General features: G+C 44.2%; 1 protein-coding gene across 4 annotated transcripts in view; it reads right to left on the bottom strand.

The window, feature by feature from the left end:
• The window catches only part of LOC138246356 (transient receptor potential cation channel subfamily M member 4-like), a 250,945-nt gene that overhangs the window by 17,633 nt on the left and 213,519 nt on the right, over window positions 1–19,793 (bottom strand). For all 4 annotated transcript variants that reach the window (XM_069200879.1, XM_069200878.1, XM_069200877.1 and 1 more), the window contains exon 20: window positions 19,432–19,600. In XM_069200879.1, coding sequence (XP_069056980.1) covers window positions 19,432–19,600 — 169 coding nt within the window. The remainder of the gene's footprint in view (window positions 1–19,431; window positions 19,601–19,793) is intronic.

Here is a 19,793-nt window from a genome sequence, read left to right as displayed (position 1 = left end):
AATTAAGAATACATTATTAGAACAGGCATTTTATTTTCTTATAAAAATATTTTCTATGCTCGGAGCATTTTTAAACTGCTACCACTAAAGCTGGAAGAGCCAGTGGCCAGCCCCACATTGTGGAGCACTGTGCAAATAATGTAATCTCAGAATGTCTGCAGGTGACAGCACCTCAGTCTGCATAGAGTCAATACTCAGACCCTCAGCTACTGTTATTAACAGGCATTTTAGGAAGAAACCTCCAGCAGGCCTCCATGCTCTAACTCGATGCACCAGCGACATCCTCAAGATGGCGGCTAATCAGAAGTTCTTCCCAAGTTCTAGTTTTGTGTCGCATACAATATAAAATAAAATTAACCTATGAAAAAAAGAAAGTTAGTTACCTCTAATAAAGTTTCCTTGTCTCGGTTTCTTCTACAGCATCACATTTGTTAAAATAATACCCTTACTGTTAGATGATTATACATGCAAGCCTTTTAATAACTTTTTGCTTATTTACAGACTTCTTGGCATCAAGTGGGAAATGTTTGGTCTTGACCCATTTACATCTGTAAGTTGATACAAAGCAAAGTACTCAGCTTTTAAGCTCCCAAGTAGTTGCAGAACTGGCACACCAAAGCATCATGCACGGCGCTGGAGAGTTGCAACATGTAGGACATTTAAGGACAATACTCAGTAAAGAGGAACAGCTCCAGAAAAATGGTGTGTTCTTTCTCATCAGGAAGTAGTATCTTGAGTGCTGATCAACTGTTGTTATTAAACTACTTGACATTTCTGGCCATAACTTTCTGTGGGACTCAGGTATATGGCTACATTGACACCTTGATGAATTCAAGCGGAAGATCTAGCTATTGATATGTTAGAACTTAAAGCTGATAATCTCTTATAGATTGGTGTTTGATTTAAGAATTTTACCTTCATTGTGGGGCAGCAGTAATTATCCAGTTTGCAGTTTCATTTGCGGCTCAGAGAGGTGACTCTGGATCATTGATCGGGATTCCACGACCACTCTTCACAAGAATTAGGCATTTATTAGATTTGGTCAGAATTACATCACAGATGAACACATCTTTGATGGCTGTGGATGACTGGGACCCATTAGGTGGGCAGATGGCCTAAGCTCTGCATTGGCGCTTCACACCTATTCTTGGGATGCTATTCTGAACCTACTTCACACAGCCATAGGTTTCTCTGTGGGTTCCAAGTCTGTGTGGATGACCAGGTGACTGGGTAACCAGTGATTTTTGATTTCACCAATTTTTCCCTTAAAAAATGGTGAAGTTTTTATCTGTATGGGTTTTGAGATACAGTATTAGGTGGAAGCTTAGCAGTCTGTTCAATAACATTAAAATTCAAGAAATGTAAACCGTTTTGAGCTGATGTTTTGCTGGAAAAAGCCATTACAACTTGACTGTTATCATGCAGTGCCATTACAATGCGGTCGTTACAACGCAGGCACCATTACTATGCATAACCTTTACCACACAGGATTTTACAACGACTATGCCTTTACCACGCATGCCTTTACAACGAATTTCGTTGTAAAGGCATGAATGGTAAAGGCATATGCGTGGTAAAGGTTTTTCTAGTAAATTTAAGTACTTTGCAGGTAAGTAGTAAGTGTTTATATGTTAGTAAATTATTTTTTAGGGTGGGTATTGGTTTTGAGTGGCAAGGGATTTTTTAGGGTTTGGGGGGCATAGCCTTTTGGGTGGCAAGGGATTTTTTTTTTTTTTTTAGAGTTTGGGGTGGCTATGGGTTTTTGGGTGGCAAGGAATTTCTAGGGTTTAGGGTGGGTTTGGACTTTTGGGTGGCAAGGTTAATTTTGGGGTGGGTATGGGTTTTTGGGTCGCAAGGGTAATTTTAGGGTGGTATGGGGTTTTTGAGTTGTAAGGGTACTTTAATATATATATATACACACCTTTATTTACACATATACACGGTTTGTATCTACCTGTACATTTGTTTTTACCAAGCATATGCCTTTACCATGCATGCGTTTACCCCGAAAATGCAAGTATTTTACAGGAAACAATAAACACTTTACATATACATTAAAAGGGTTTATACTTACCTGTAAAATACTTAATTTTATGTGCAAAACCTTTACCACACATGACTTTTGTCATTCATGCCTTTACAATAAAATTTGATGTAAAGACATGCGTAGTACAGGCATAGTTGTCATAAAATACTGGGTGGTAATGGTACCTGCATTTTACTGGCCGCGTTCTAAAAGCATGCATGGTAATGGCATGCGTGGTTCCATCTTACAACTGTTTTGCTTGAGCTTGTTTTGGCCTCATGGACAAGCGTGTTTCTATTTTTACATGCAGTATGGCATATACCAAAGTTTTCCACTGAAGGATCAACATGCCAGATCCGAGGACTTTTCTTTGGTCATCAAGTTGTTTTGAGAACCGTTATCTGAAAGACATCATGTCCAGCACCCTGCCTATCTTGCAGACAAGCTCACTATCTCTGGTGGCTCTCAGCACATCCACAGCCAGGACATCATCAGAATGGAGACTGAGAAGTGTAAAAAATAAAAATCAAGGCATCCAGGATCTGCAACAGCATCCCTAGATCCATAAGGACCGCACCAATGCTGTTCCAATTTGGAAAAAGAGAAAAGAGTGAAGATGCACCTTTTATAGAACTCTATATCACAATGAATTAACAGTCCAATAACCTGCTACATCTTCTACTACTAGTCGACTGAATGCTTGTCGCCGACCCTGTACAGCATTCTGCTACCTTTTGGCTAAGTACGCACTCTACAAATACCACATGCAGGCATATGTTCTACAACTACATTGTTCAAATAGAACATCAGCCACATAAATGCACACATACCTGACAGGAATGCCATTGTAGATTCCTAACAGGTGTAGAAAAGGGAAATCAGGTCAGACACTTTATGAGCAAATTTAGTTTTGTGAATCAGCCCACTAGTGTTTAGCTGAAAACGAGCAGGAAAGCTGGGACATTGAGGATGGATTTGCACATCAAGAGTCCCTGATGAAGCTACTGGATTATCTAGTGAAGCTGGGATCTTGCATTTATATCCATTTATCTATTAACAAATGTAGAATTCTTGTTCCCGGCCTGCTTAAGCAGAAGGAATGATGGAAATGCATGTCTTTGTCTATTTAGATATATATTGGTACTAGCTCAATTTCTGTATCAGAAGTTGGAACATTAGATGTTTTTTGGTTTGTCAGAGTTGTTGGCAGGAGTTTCTTCTACAACTGTTTGTGTATTGTTTCCACTTCTCGGAGTTAATGCACCTTTCACTGGTAATTAGAACTTCAGTGTTGAAACTGCTTGTACAGCTGCCAAAACTTGAGCAGAGCCCAGTGCGCGTCCGTTTTTTGTGGTGTGGCTTTTTTTTCTTTTTTTTTCAAAGACTAATGGCTGCCATCAGAGATTTAGCTTCAGTTTTCATGTAATGCATTGTGTCAACCACATGCATAAACTGTGATGGAGGTACATTGTGTAATGTCCCGCATCAGGTCTCAAACGTGAGTTTCAGGCATCAGGATTAATGTGTCTTCACCGTGTGTCAAAATCTATAAGCAAAAGCATGTAGCTAGCTGCTGCATGTTTATGCCTATGAAGAGGACTAGAGTTTTGTAGACTGCTGGGAAGGATTTGCCTCCTATACCTCGAAAGAATGTGCTTGCTGCCTTCATGGTAATGGCAGATGTGCGCAGACCTTCCTGCTAGCTGCAACAAGAAGTCAGCTTTCATGGACCAGAGGGGCAGATGAAGAAGAAGCAGGGGACCTTCTCCTATAGCTGAGCCTATAACTGAGTCAGGATCATGATACCCTGTCCTTTCAAATATCAGCTCATACCGCAGAATCCTGCATTTTTGTTTGGTCTCACAATGGAGTCTCCCTTTATTAATGGTGATAAGAGCGTTCCCATCAACTGCACAGCTTGGCATGACCTAAAGAGAAAACTGGATAGCGGTACGCTTGACGCTCCAAGGTCACAAGGATCGCCGATGAATCTAGTCACTGATGCTGTTGGAAAGATCGTCACCATTATGGGTTATTCAAACAAAACACTGCCAATGGGGATGCCATCAATAGGGCAAGCCATCACTGGAGATCCAAATAGTTATTCGGAATATTATGTTCTTCGAGTGGATTTCCTATGGGTGTTTAACATTCTCCTTGAAGGTCGGTCATTTCTGGAGAGTGAAGAGGAGTGTGGCTCTGTTTATATACCTTGTTTCCTCTGGGAAATGGTCCTCACTGGGTGCATAGCAGACAGTGAAAAGCGCGACAGGTGCAAATGCACCCGTCGCACGGCCGCAACACCGCCGGCTCCATTAGGAGCCGGCTCCTATGTTGCGGCCTCATTCCCGCTGGGCCGGCGGGCGCAAACTTGGTTTGCGCCTGCCGGCCCAGCGGGAATGTCATAATGGGGACCGCGTGAGTGCGGGCGCATTGGCGGCCGCACAGCGGTTACCGCCTGGCGGGCGGCGGTAGCCGCCCGCCAAGGTCGTAATGACCCCCATAAAGCCTTAAAGCGCCTGAATCAATAACACGGATTTTGCCGCCCTCTTCTGGCTAAAAGACTCCTTTGTTTTTAAATGCAGGGCTCCAACCCGTCTTAGTAGTGCTTCCCTGGTTACTTCGTAAAGCAGACAGAAGACTTCAAGTCTTACCAGTACTGAACTTCTGAAAGCTTAACCAGAGTAGCGCGAAGCCTGGAGACTCGCAGAGGTGGGCAAGCCTGCGAATTAACCGGGAGAGCCGAGCGAGAGCCCATCCGACGGACTGGCCAGGATCTTAGAGCCCGTGCATGAGCATGCCTTGTAAATCATAAAATAAACATTATGTAAAATACGACAGACTCTTAAAAAAAAAAGTGTATTTGCATGTGGAAGCTTTGAAATTAATAAGTCGCATTACACACGGTCACGCTTCTACTTTAAATGCAGGGAGATATTAAGTGATTTGCCTAGAATCACAGAATATTGAGCTGATGCCGAGACTCGAACCGGTTACCAGTTCCTACGGCGGCAGCTCTGCTCATAACGCCACATCCGGGGCGCAGGGAGCGTAGCAGGCAGAAGCCACATGAAAACTCGGCTTGCTATGGGCTCGAGGTTCCAACAGGACCTCGAGCTGAGCCAGAGCCAGGCTTCAGGGCCGCCCACCTCTGGAGACTCGGGTGTGGTCACTGCTGGAATGGTGCAACTCATTCACCTATAGGGTGACCACCTGACATTGAGGCAAATTCTGGACAGGACTGTTAAAAATTCAGGACAAAGGGTCAAAATTCAGGACAAAAATTCAGGACAAAGGGTCAAAATTCAGGACAAAAATTTAAGAACAAACATCAGTTTTACAGACACACCCAAGAGAGGCCATGCCTCACTATGTTGTCAGTGCATTTATTTACTCTTTTTTAACATAGCACTATTTATTCACCGTGGACCTTTTGTGATTGCCTCCTGGTATGCTACATTCAGGTGTCACATTACGTCATTGTTCAGTAGTAAATTAATGCCCTTCAGTACTGCAGCAAGGCCATCACCCCTACCCAAATCTACCCGATCTTTCCTGAAAAGAAAGTAACAGCAACATTTTGATTATGTTTCTGAACAATTTAAAACCCCTGGCAAACAGTTTGGGACACATTAGGGTAATTAACCTTATGCTAGTTTAAACAAATTGAACAAAAACATCTGGCTTACCCCAACTGCCCATGGACTTTCAACCTAATTTTTTTTTTAAAGAGGCAGGGCAGATAGTGTGGGCGACAGTCTCACACCTAATGTCAGGATGTGATGTACCCATAACTTGTCTGTAGTCTCACTGCACTAGAGTGTATGAATGGAACTCTACATTTATCTCATAAATGGGAGCCCGGACTACTAATCAAAGATAATCAAAGAGGAGGATGAAACTGAGATCAAATGGGAGATCCACGGCAAGTAATTCAAAGGGTTGTTAAGAACTGGATAAATAAAGAAGAGAAGAACAAGGTGGGACAATTCCTAAAATCAGACAAGATGGGTCCACCAAGACTATTTGAAGGTATTGGGTACCTGTGGAGTTGTCTCTGCACACAGGAGCGAAACAGAAGGGGCACTGTCAAGTGGTTGAACAAGCAACACCCATCTACCTTGGCAAACTCTTCTGGTGCAATGGTCTGCTGTTAGTGCTTTTGAAGGGTGAGCAGGGGCCAGACCCCTTGCAAGGTTGTGCAAGGCAATTGCCTGCTTTGTCCATGTCTTTATATGGTTTTGAAATTGAGCAAAAGCCAAACTACAGATCTGGGTTATCCCTAAGTGTCAAGTACACATAGAATCTTCAAAATATTTGGGATGTAAATTGCACAAACAAAATTTAGAAATTTTAAAATTTAATTAGTGTTTCTTTAACATATGGCACTGTTTTCGCCTTCATATACAATTAGATCTCAGATTGAACTGGGAACCAGTTACCTTTTGATACCTAGTGATTAATATCTACCATTCTTACACTAATTTCCAGGATGAAAATCTCTGCAGAGTGAACGGTCCCTCCAAGCCCAGATGGCTTTTTGGTCTTCTCTTCTGCTTTCTGTAAAGGCCACGTGGCACTAGTGAAGATGGTGTGCTACCCCAATGATAGTATTATTTTGCAAACCTTCCCCTGCTCGTCCTTCATTCCTTCTTCAGATAGGCCACACATCTGATTTGGTCACTGCGGCACCATCAGGAGCTCTTTCCACCCTAAAGCTAACTGTGACTGCGGGTGGATTAGGTCTTCTGGACATAGAATGCTATTATTTAGCTGCACAGGTCCAATGGGTTTCTCACTGATTTTCTGCCCACCTCCCTGCATTAGATGGGGTGTACCAGTAAAGACTTTTAAGGAAGGCTTAATGCACTGCTCATTGTTTCCTACTGACCATTCTACGGATCACCATCCGGGGTTATCATGCACAGCTTTCTCTTGCCTTGCCAGAACCTGTAAACTGACACGAAGAAACCCTATGCTCCTGCACTACCTTTGCTAAGCCTTCCCACTCGCACAGGATGGCTGTGCTCAGAGCAACTCCATCAGTGGCCTGTTGCAGGTGTCTTAAAATTGGGGACTTTGTTTCTGAACAGTGAGCTACTAAATTTCCAAACCCTTGTGGCAGACTACCATCTTCACCCCGGTCAACTCCTTACTTACAACCACCTTAAATAATCATTAAATGCCCTATTTCATATCTGCCACCTAGCACTAACCCTACAAGAGGTGTGCCAGAAGCTCTGTACCATAGGAAATGGTGGCAAACTGATAGAATGGGTGTACAGACCTATCCTGCAACATGGAAACCTCTCCAGGTCTCCTCATCATACTACCTGGGTGATTGATGTAGCCAAACCTCTGCAAGATATTGACTAAAATACTAGACTTTCCCCACAAAGTACCCCACAGCTGTCACTTTAAGTAAATTCATAGTTCTTCCTTGTGAATGCATTCTGCCCGTTGCTTGCCATTGACCTTGTGGTTTGTAACTCACAATTTGTTGCTTTCAATTTGCTGGCTTTATTTGTTTTAGGCTATGCAACTTGAATTCGTCCCTTCCCTTGCCAAAACCTTATTTACAGTATCCTGCCGAGTGCTCCCTTTCTGTAAACAGGCCTGTAAGTCTTGTTCTTATCTTATCATATTTGCTGTGCATTCAAAGAACAAAGTCAAATGTCAGGCTCTGTCTTCGGTGGGAACTTAGTGTTTACTTTCCTTTCTCTGACTTCAAAGTGAGAGGATTTATGCGACAATCTTGCTGGATACTGGGGTTAGGAAAGATTTTTTTCTATCACATGACAACATTTAAATAAACTTCAGAATATATCAGAATTAGAAGTACAAATCAAGCACATTTTTGTTAATTCTGAACTGTGCTGGAAACAAACACCTTTACATGATTAAAACAAATCATTGCATTAGGTGATGCAATTTCCACACATCATCATCTGTGCACAGTATAGTTTGATTTGAAAAACTGTATATCTGTGCAAATGTAATGGTCATTTCAATCAAAAATGTGTTGTCTGTAATGGCAGTGTGTTAGCATATCATCCATACTGCACTCCACTCTGCTCTGCACCACTACACGCCACTGCACCCTAGTCTGTATCACTCTACTTTACTCCACTCCATGCCACTGCACTCTTCTCTATTCGGAACCACTTCACATTATGCCACTGCACTCTATGCTACTTCACACTATGCCTCTACTCTCCTCTGTACTACTCTACTCTATGCCACTGCACTTTATGCCTCTCTACACCACTGCGCTCTGCTCGTCTGCACGCCATACCACTCCAGTCTAGGCAACACCAATCTAATCCGCACAACTCCACTCTCTGCCACTCTGCCACTCTGCAACACTGCACTGTACGCCACTGCACTCTAAGCTAATACACTCTATGCTAATGCACTTTACTCTGTAACACTCAACTCTATGCCCCTGCACTCTACATCAATACACTGTACATCACTTGAATTTACTCTGCACCCCTGCACTCAATGCCACGGCACTCTACACTACTTTAAGCCATCACATTCTATGCCACTTTATGCAACTCCACTATAACCTGCACCTCTCCACTCTAAGCCACCTCACTCTACTGTGAAATAATCTACTTTATGCCACTGCACTCTGTGCCACTGCATTCGATTCCACTGCACTCTCCCTGCACTTCTCCACTCTATGCAACTGCACTCTACTCTGAAACAACCTATTCTACGCCACTGTACTCTATACCACTCTGACCACTGCACTCTAGTTCAATGCACTCTACACCACTGCACGCTGACACTCTGCAACACTGCACTGGCCGCCACTATATTCTACACCACTCTGCTCTGTACTACTGCATTCTGCACCAATATACTCTATTCCACTGCATTCTATGCCACTCTACTCTGCATCACTCCACTCTACAGCACTTTGCTCTACTCTGCAGCACTCTACACTACGCCACTGCACTCCCTGCAACGTGAGTCTACTCTGCAATCTATGGCACTGCACCACTCTACGCTACTGCTCTCTCTGCCACTCTAATGTATGCAACTCTACTCCACTGCACTCTATGCCACTCTACTCTGTCCCACGCCACTCCATGCCACTGCACTCTATACCACTGCACTCTACGCTAACACACTCTAAACAACTGCACTGTATCCCACTGCACTGTACTTTGCACCACTGGGCTTTACGCCACTGCTCCTATGCTACTCTACTCCACTCCACTCCACACCACTATGCCACTAACTGTAAGCCATGCTGAACAGCAGCTACTCTGGTGTATAACATGGCTAATGGCTAAAACACATTAACAAAGCCAATAACTCAAAGGCTGCAACAAAATGCGCAAATACATTTTGGTTAAATAAAAAAAAAGTGCTTCTGAAATACAGATTTGAATAATATACAGTTTATACCTAATACTAAAAAAAATGTATAACACTCCATTAAAACCACACACTCCGCAGCTCACCTTGGAACACCATTACAACACCTCTCTAAAAGTAATGTCTTTGCCATCAGAAAACTTCAAGTGACTCCTTTTAGTAAAGTCAATGCAGGTTTTCAAGCCCTTTTGCATCTGCAGATTTACCAGTTGGGCACATTTGCATGTCTTTAGGGAAGGAGACTCCCTGGCAATAAGGTCTGATTCTTATCTGTCTGCCCCTCCCTCAGAGCACAGGAGACTCCCTGCCTTCCAGTCCAGCTGGGGAAACTGATCTGCCCGTAATTTCGCCCTCCCTCCGTTGCCCTTTTGGTGAAAGGCTAAAATTACGGAGAAATGCCGTCCGTTAAAGCTTTCATCCCGGACAACGGACAGCAGGGCGAAATTACGGACAGTCCGTGAAATTTACGGACGGGTGGTCACCCTATTCACCTACTGTTCCAAGGACAGCACCGGAAATGGGAAAATGTATTCCAGGATCCCATCAACCCGTGGAAGAAATGCGGCAATGTCAAGAGAGGAAGAGTCATCTGTAGCGAAGTCTGATAGGTACCTTGTAGATAGAGGTGTAGGTAAATGTAATTTCCTTTCGCGTAATTACACAAACTTTCCAGGAATTATGCGAAATGGAATTGGGCGTTTAGTGCAATGGGTTAGTGCAAAATGCACCTTCACACCCATTTAGGACTCATTTCATGCTAAAAAAAAAAGGTGCAAAGAAGAAACCCAAGAATTTTTACTCCCACTGTCTGTTACTACATGGCCAGGAGTAATTCCGAAATTTTGCATTAAATGAGTAACACAAAATGGTGGAAATTACACATTATCCCAGGTGAGAAAGGTAACAAAAATCTTGCCCGGGCTTACTTACAGGTGCATTTAAAAATAAAAAAATAAAAAAAAAACTCTTGCAATGAAAAATTGGCAACAAGAAAATTAGTTACTTACCTGTAACTGCAGTTCTCAAGTATTGGTATCTTTCATAGATTCACATGCTTGAATCATCCCCGTCGTCGAGGTGGGAGCCTCAGGGTAAACTTAAATATATAAAAAGCAGTAAGTCAGTAAAAATAAAACCAGTAGGCCCAAGTAGGTCTCATAGGGTATTTTACAGTCTATCCACTTTGTTTTGTGAAAAGACCCAAACTTGAGTATCAACCAATCAGGATTCAGCCCCTCCCAAACACTCCCAACAGAGGCTGAATTCCCTCAGATTTTCTATTAGGAGTGTGAAGTTTAATATCTGTATAATAGGGGAGCCTCTGAGGGGAGGAGGGTGGGTCGCATGTGAATCTATGAAAGATACCAATACTGGAGAACTGCAGTTACAGGTAAGTAACTAATTTTCTTCTCCAGTATTGGATCTTTCATAGATTCACATGCTTGAATCCGAGTAACGAGCAGTAATGTTTTCTTACTTACTGAATTACATTGACTGTAATTCCATCGTAATTCTATACGTGATGTGATTCACATTAGTTCAGTTTTAAATATGCACTTACATATAATTATATTTATATTCACAAACATACGAATATAAAAGCAATAAAATGTGTGTGGCAAGAAATCCTGACACAGTTTATGCTATTATTATGGAGAATACGACACGTTAAACAGTAGAAGAAAATGAACCATTAATGACCATACCTCGAGTGTGGTGGTGGGATGTGTAAGAGGCTCACCTTAACGAAATAGATGCCTCAGCACTGCTTGTCCCACTGCTGTATCGACCTGGTTGGTCTCCTCTAGACAGTAATGTCTTGTAAATGTGTGTTGGCTGGACCATGTTGCTGCTCTACAGATGCTATGTAGTGGTACACCTGCAAAGAGTGCCGCTGAAGTGGCTACCGATCTTGTAGAGTGGGCTCTCACCCTGGTGTGGAGCGGCTTTCCTGCTTTTGAATGGCAGAATTGAATCGCCAGGCCAATCCATCTTGCTAAAGTCTGTTTGGACACCGCGTGTCCCTTCTTTGTTCCGCCGAATGCTACAAATAATTGATCCGACTGCCGGATGGCCTGAGTTTTCTGTAGATAAAACTTTAAACATCTTTTAATATCGAGAGAATGTAATGTTTTTTCCGCCACTGTTTGCGGATTTGGAAAAAAGGTTTTTAAGATGACTGGTTCATTTAAATGAAATGTTGAGGGAACTTTCGGAATGAATTTAGGATTTGTCCGCAGGATGACACCTGAGTTTGTAAACTGGAGGAACGGCTGTTTGATGGTGAACGCCTGAATGTCACTGACTCTTTTTGCCGAAGTAAGAGCTAACAGTAACGCTGTTTTCCATGCGAGGAATTTTAGGTCGGCTTTGTGGATCGGCTCAAAAGGAGCTTTCATGAGTTGCATCAACACAACATTCAATGACCATAGAGGCGGGGGTTTCCTAATTGGCGGGAAGACCCAAAAAAGGCCCTTCATAAATTGTTTGACAATTCTTGTGGAACACAAAGAGAGTCTATCTGGTGATCTGCGGTATCTGGAGATTGCTGCCAGATGTACCCGTATGGAAGAATATGCAAGTCCTGATTTTGCCAGGAGCAGGAGATATGGAAGTATCTGTTCCGGAGTAGAAGATAAAGGATGTATATTTTCCGCTGCACACCAAACACAAAACCGTTTCCATTTAAGTCTATAGGTTTTGTTGGTAGTGTCAGCTCTAGCTTTTGCTAAGATGTCTCTACACTCTGGGGAGATTTTGAGATTTAAGTATTCATTGTGTTCAGGAGCCAAGCCGACAAATGAAGAGACGACGGATGTGGGTGTGTGACTTGTCCCTGGTGCATCGTTAAAAGAGTCGGACTCTGTCTGAGTGGTAGATGTGGTCGTTCGGAGAGCATGAGGAGCTCCGTATACCATATTTGTCTGGGCCATCTGGGAGCTATGAGTAGAAGTCGACACCCCTCCGTCTTCATTTTTCTGATGACTCTCGGAATGAGCAGGATCGGAGGAAAAGCGTAGGCATAAACTCCTGACCATCTCATCGAAAACGCATTCCCCCACGAATCTTTTTGGGGAAGCCAACTTGCGTAGAACTGGCATTTCTTGTTCTCGAGAGTGGCAAATAGGTCTAAGTTTGGTTTGCCCCATAATAGAAACAGGCCATTGAGAGTTTTCTGGTCTAGCTCCCACTCGTGATAAGGAATTACTGTCCTGCTCAAGGTGTCTGCTAGAACATTGATCTGTCCTGGCACATGCTCCGCTTTTAGTGAAATATTGTGTTTGATGGCCCATGTCCAAATTTGTTGGGCTAGCTGCGAGAGTTGTAGGGACCTTGTGCCTCCTTGCTTGTTTAGATACAACATGCTGGTCATGTTGTCCGTCCGGATTAAGACGCTTGAACATTGTATCTTTGGCAAGAAAGCTTTTAGAGCTAAGTGTATTGCTTTGAGTTCTAGATAATTGATGTGGAGCTGGCTCTCTTGCTGATTCCAGATTCCGCTGATTTGCAGGTCCTGGCAGTGTGCACCCCATCCTTCGAGAGAGGCATCCGTTGTTACTATGTAACTTGGTGTTTGAAGAAGAAAAGACAGCCCTTTTGAGAAATTGGTTGGAGTCGCCCACCACCTCATAGTGTTCTTCATTAGAGGCGTTATGCGAATCTTGTCTTCGAAGGAGCCGAGGACCTGTGTCCATTGTATGTCCAATTGCTCTTGCAGGGGTCGCATATGGAGCCTGCAATCTGGGACTAGCGGAATGCACGATGATATCATTCCGAGCAATGATTTGTAGATGCGGACTGAAACGAACTTTTTTCTGGATAGGTTGTCTGCCAACGAGGTTAACTTTTGTTTCCTCTCATGTGATGGGTACGCTTTGCTGCGTACTGTGTCCAAAATTGCTCCCAAGAAACTCAATTCTTGTTTGGGGTATATCTGAGATTTCTGGTAGTTGACTACAAACCCCAGGCTGTGTAACAATTGAAGGCAATAGGAAATATGATTTGTTACTTGGAATTTTGAGGGTGCCTTTATAAGCCAGTCGTCCAGGTAAGGGAAGACCTGGATACCTGCCTGGCGAAGATGTGCTGCTACTGGAGCTAGCATTTTTGTGAAGATTCTGGGGGCTGATTTGAGACCGAATGGTAGAACCCGGAATTGGAGGTGCATACTTCCTACCCTGAACCTTAAAAATTTGCGATGGTTGTGATATATGGGGATATGAAAATAAGCATCCTGGAGGTCTAGGGATGCCATCCAATCGCCCGTGTTTAAGAGACGCAGGACATCCTGCAACGTTACCATCCTGAACGATTTTTCTTTAGAAACTTGTTTAGTGCTCTCAAGTCCAGGATGGGGCGCCAGTCTCCTGAGGGTTTCTTGAGAAGGAAAAACCGGGAATAGAATCCCTTGTTCCTTTGAGATAAAGGGACTGGTTCTATTGCTCCTTTTGTTAGCATTATCCTTACTTCCCTGAGAAGTTGGCTCAACCTCAGAGGCGGTGTACCCGATGGAGGGACACTCGGTGGTGTTTGGATGAATTCCAGAGTATGACCTCTGGTCACCACATCTAGTACCCATCTGTCCGATGTTATAGCCTTCCACTTGGGGAAATAAGAATTGATGCGACCTCCGACCTTCAATATTGATTGGGGAGGTGTTGAGATTATCCGCTGGTCATTGCTTTCTGCCTGTATCTCTTGCTCGGGCAGCTCCTCTTCCTCTAGCCGGATGTTTGTAAGCTGCGGCTGGTGGTAATCGATAATTCTGCTGTTGTTGATGGTGCTGATGTCCTGGTCCTGTGGAGGAAGATGTATATTGGGACCTGTATTGTTGGTATCCACCTCGAAAGGAGTAATTACCTCTACCCATTGCTCCACGAAAAGGTAGTTTTTTATATTGCAGGGTACCTAGGGATTTTGCTGTATCGGTATCCGTCTTGATAGCCTGCAGCATATCATCGACATGTTTGCCAAACAAACTCTCTCCATCGAAGGGCATGTCGAGAACACGAGTCTGGACTTCTGGTCTGAATGAAGTAGCTTTAAGCCACCCTTGTCTGCGCAGGACTGCTGCTCCAGCTAATTGTCGAAAGCCAGTGAGGGAAATATCTATTGCACTGTCTATTATCTCTGCGGAAACCCTTTCTCCCTCCTGCAAGACCTTTTTAGCCTCCACCTTGAGATCTTCTGGCAGTGAATCTACAAAAACGGACATGTCTGCCCACATCTGCCGATCGTACCTTCCCAGGATGGCGAGGGAATTTGCCGCCTTGACCGTTACTGCAGCAACCGAGGAGAATTTCTTACCGATATTGTCTAGTCTCCTTCCCTCTTTGTCTGGGGGAGACGCAATAGGTGTAGAGGGGTTTTTGGATCGTCGTTGAGCCGCCTGTGATATAACCGAGTCAGGTTTCGGTTGTGAGACTAAACAGGCCGGAGAATCATCTGGGGCCTTGTATTTTTTCTCTAGCCTTGGCATTTGTGAAGGCACTGTTGCCGGGTTTTTCATTGCCTTCAAACCCTCCTGCCATAAGAAATCCACAATCGGTATGGCTCTTACAGATCTCTTTGATGGCTCTTTAAAATCATACAAAAAACACTCAGTTTCATGGGAAACAATTGCCAGGCCAAAACGTTTCGCCGCTCTCTCTATGATATTATGGAAACCTCCTATGTCTTCTGGAGGAGAATCCACTGGAGCTGCTGGAGGTGGAGATGGTGTGGGAACGAGATAGTCGTCCCATTCACTAGCCGCTGAATCTGCTAGCTCGCCCTCTTCCCTTTCGTCGTCCGACGAGAGGTAAGCTTCCGGAGCTTGGCTAGTTACAGGTCTACTAGCCTGTGGCGTTTCGGAAACATTAGTAGTTTGAGCTTGCTGGTAACTCTGAGGTCTAGGTGGCGTGGACTGAGTTGACGGTGGGAACCTTTTATAGTAGTCCTTCAACATATGTTGTAAATCTGTCACTAATGTGCTAGGCATAGCTAGAGGCGATGGTTGGTTTGCCTGTGGATAAGATGTTGAAGCATAACTATGCTGGTAATGTTGATCCTCTTCTTCATCAAACTCTTGACATTTGACATTTAGTTGGGACGGGCTACTAGCTGCCCCAAACATTCCTTGAACGTCATCATCCTCATCGTCTAAAAGATGTTGCGGTGGGTATGGCAGCACCTTACTTGGTGATGTATGCATCGGCAAAATGTCAGATGGCTTGTCCCCTATATTAATAAGGGAAAGGGGTAAGAATCTGGTGGAGTCCTCATGATGGTATGAGGAATGAGCTGGTGAAATGTCCAAAGGTTTGTAAACTGTTAATGCTGTGGTGATCGTCGGATCCATCGTCGACGGTTCCCTCGTCGACGGTTCCCTCGTCGACAGCTCCCTCGTCGACAGCTCCCTCGTCGACAGCTCCCTCGTCGACAGCTCCCTCGTCGACGGTACTGTCGTCGACTGTACTGTCGTCGACGGGTCTCTCGTCGACGCTTCCGTCCATGACTGGTCTTTTCCTTAGTCGACGGTCCCTTCGTCGACGGGTATTTTAGCGACGACGGTCGCTTCGCCGACGTAGTTTGCGTAGATGGGAGTGCCCTAGATGATTTGTGAACCCAGGAGGCCTCCGCTGTCGACGATGTGGTTGCCGACGAAGCTCTTTTGAAGATTTTTGCAGTAATAATCGTCGTCGATGACAAAGGCGACGACGTCATAATCATCGGTGAGGATGGTGTTGTGAACGTCGACGATACCGTGGTCGCTGTTACCGTCGACACTGTCGTCGACGGGGCGGTCGTCGACGGTTGTTTTTTCACCAAAAATAGTTTTTCTGTCTCTTTGTGGTGACAGAGACAGGGATGGTTTCTTTGAGGTGCTTTTCCGGTGTAACGGCGTAGTAGGTTCTGAATGAACCTTTTTTGGTCCATGTTTAACTGCCTCTTCAGTTAAGACTTGTTTAGTCTTTTTGTGCATTTTTCTTGGTGGTTCATCCGCACCTCTATCTCTCTCACCTGTTCTTTTCTGAGGGCGAGAAGTTTGTGGTGACTCTTCGCTGTCTGATGAAGGATGCTCTAAGGCTTTCTGTTTTTGCAGCCATAAGAGAAGTCTACCCTCTCGGTCTTTGAGGGTTTTTTGACTAAAGGTGCGACAGATTTTGCAGTCTCTCACCTTATGGTCTGGATGAAGGCAGTAAATACACTTCTTGTGGGGGTCATCAATATGTAGTCTCTTCTTCCCACAGTTGTCACAGTCTCTGAACAGACCCTTCTTTGCCTTTTCAGACATAGTAAAGTTGTAACTAGTTTCCTGAGAGAAAAAACAATCTTCAGTCAGAAAATAGGAAAAAAACTGAGCAGAGCTCAGGGAGACTCCCTTCACACGACGTGCGGTAGAAAATCTGAGGGAATTCAGCCTCTGTTGGGAGTGTTTGGGAGGGGCTGAATCCTGATTGGTTGATACTCAAGTTTGGGTCTTTTCACAAAACAAAGTGGATAGACTGTAAAATACCCTATGAGGCCTACTGGTTTTATTTTTACTGACTTACTGCTTTTTATATATTTAAGTTTACCGTGAGGCTCCCACTTCGACGACGGGGATGATTCAAGCATGTGAATCTATGAAAGATCCAATACTGGAGAAAGACAAATCTCTAAGAGTACATCTGTTCTGGTTTACTAACTTGGTCACAAACTGACTGCATTTGAAAATATTTTATGGGTTTAAGGCTCTTGCTGTAAAGATCTTTGTGTACCCAGCGAGGACCATGGCAGAACAGCAGAAATATAATGCAGAGGGTTAATGCACTTGCTGGAGACCGAACTGTGTGCAGTCTAGTCACAGGTTTGACTCATCCTAAAATAGCACAGAGTGTAATGTACTTGTTGCAAAACAGAGTATGTAACATGCAGGTCAACGATTTGAATTTTATGTAAATTGCTGGGTGAGTTACAGGTTTCAACACACAGATTCTAGTGTTACCTGCTGATCGTAAGATTTCCAATAATGTTTATTCCTCAATATTTTTATTCTATGGTCTCTTAACAGTGGTCTTTGGACAGTAATAGTAGAATTACAAGCATATATGAATGGCACTCTCACAGTGCATGCATATCACTTTCATATTAAGCTTGGCAAAATAAATACCTTGTTCCAAATCATAATTTATCTTTTAGACATTTGTGAAGTGACATGGTCAGTGTCTTTTTTTCCTGAGGAACATAGCTTCTGACCCTAGAACTGCCCCTCACATCTGATACTGCCCACCCTTCCGCATGCATTACACTTGTTTCTATCACTGAGTCTCTATGGCGCAGGAGTGACTTTACGCAGCTGATCTGTATGCGAGAGAAGCCATGCTGTAATTGTACAGTCCAGACACTTATGCAGTATAGCGAGTCAAAGCTGCAGCTAGACAAAACGCCCATCTCTCTCCCTAGCAGGAACATTAATCACAAGAGGTGTCTTGGCATTTTATTTGCTTCCTAAAGCTGGATGCACAAGGAACTTTTCAGCAGCTGCTTTTAAATCAAAAGTTTTGTAAGTTATTCCTAAACACAGCGCCCCCCTAAGGTCAGCGCCCCCTAATCCTGGTCAGCACCAGGTGCAGCCGCACCTCTCGCACCGCCCTGAAGCCGGCCCTGTTGCTCATGGAATTTGTGTGTAGCTTACATGGTTGCTGCTCACACTGTACCTGTTGTGTGCACCTGGAAGGTACAAAGTGCCTACATAACTGACTGTAATCGTAGGAAGCGCTGAAGAACACTAGAAATACATTTACATTTATTGCTCTCCAGCTAAAACCAGATTATAACAAAGCACCTATTTCTCCTTCCGTGGTGTGCTGTAAGAGACTGAGGGCCAGATGTAGGAAGCACTTTGCGAGTCGCAAACGGCAAAATTTGCCGTTTGCGACTCGCAAATGCGTGTTTCCTATGCAGAAATGCATTTTGCGAGTCGTTATCGACTCGCAAAATGCATTTCCGAATCGCAAATAGGAAGGGGTGTTCCCTTCCTATTTGCGATTCGCAATGGTATGCAATTCCATTTGTGACCGCTTATGCGGTCGCAAATGGAGTCGCAGTTACCATCCACTTGAAGTGGATGGTAACCCATTCGCAAACGGGAAGGGGTCCCCATGGGACCCCTTCCCCTTTGTGAATGGACCCCAAAATATTTTTTCAGGGCAGGGAGTGGTCCAAGGGACCACTCCCTGCCCTGAAAAAACCGAAACAAAAGGTTTCGGATTTTTTGAAATGCAGCTCGTTTTCCCTTAGGGAAAACGGGCTACATTTCAAAAAAAAAAAAACTGCTTTATTGAAAAGCAGGTCGCTAACATGGAGGCCTGCGGACTACAGCAGGCCTCCATGTTAGCGAGTGCCTATACTCGCTATGGGGCCGCAATTTGCGACCCACCTCATGAATATTCATGAGGGGGGTCATTGCGACCCCATAGCGAGTTGCAGTCGGTGTCTGAGACACCGTACTGCATAGCAATTTGCGAGTTGCAAATTGCGAGTCGGAAGGACTTGCAATTTGCAACTCGCAAATTGCTTCCTTCCTACATCTGGCCCTGAATTCTGATTATTCGAATGTCTCGTCAGCAGCATGACGCTGTGTAACAAACCTCTGGACATCAAATCGCAGACCTTGCGCACCTCGGATCGCATGTGCCCAGCTACCGCCCTTGATCTTTTGCTGATCTCTCAGCCATGGGAAAAATAAGGACCGTGAAACTGACAGGGCAAATAATGACCAGAGCTGCATCACCGAGGCACTGAGGGGAAGGCCCTCTACACCCTGCATGCAGAGTACGGAAATGGCTGGAACACAAGAGTAGCCTGGGAGTTCTTTCTTCATGTACAGTGTTATTAAAGAGAGAAAGGAACAGCAATTTCTGAAATGTTCTTTAGTTCCTGCAGTGACACACTGATAGAAAGATGATCATGACCAGGGAGTAGAACTCGGCGTATGCAGTGAGGCTCAGGGAATAAACACATGGCGAGAAGGTGCGCGCCAACCTTACCTGAACATGGCGATGAGAAGGTTTAGCAGGAGTATGTTGGCTACCAGCAGGAAGATGACCAGCAAGAGCAGGACCAGCCAGTTGGCGTAGGTGTTGGTGCAAGGTTCAGCTTCCTCTAGGAGGATTGCGATGGGGTTGTTTGTACAGTTTAAGCTGGGCAGCTGTGCCGCTGGGGGTTAAAAGCACAAACCGGGAAATTAGATCATCCACTGAATGTAAAATACTAAATAGAGAATAAAAACATCAAAACACAAGATTGCTGGAATTGATGCTCTGTCATGGATTACTCAACCAGTTTGGCACACCAACTCACAACAACTCTCACTAGCCTAGAGCTAGTAACCAAGGTTGAACTTTTACAG

Source organism: Pleurodeles waltl, chromosome 7 (assembly GCF_031143425.1).
Source record: "Pleurodeles waltl isolate 20211129_DDA chromosome 7, aPleWal1.hap1.20221129, whole genome shotgun sequence".
In the NCBI taxonomy this organism is placed as follows: domain Eukaryota; kingdom Metazoa; phylum Chordata; class Amphibia; order Caudata; family Salamandridae; genus Pleurodeles; species Pleurodeles waltl.
Note: the sequence above shows the minus strand (reverse complement) of the source record. Positions and strands in the feature narration are given on the sequence as shown.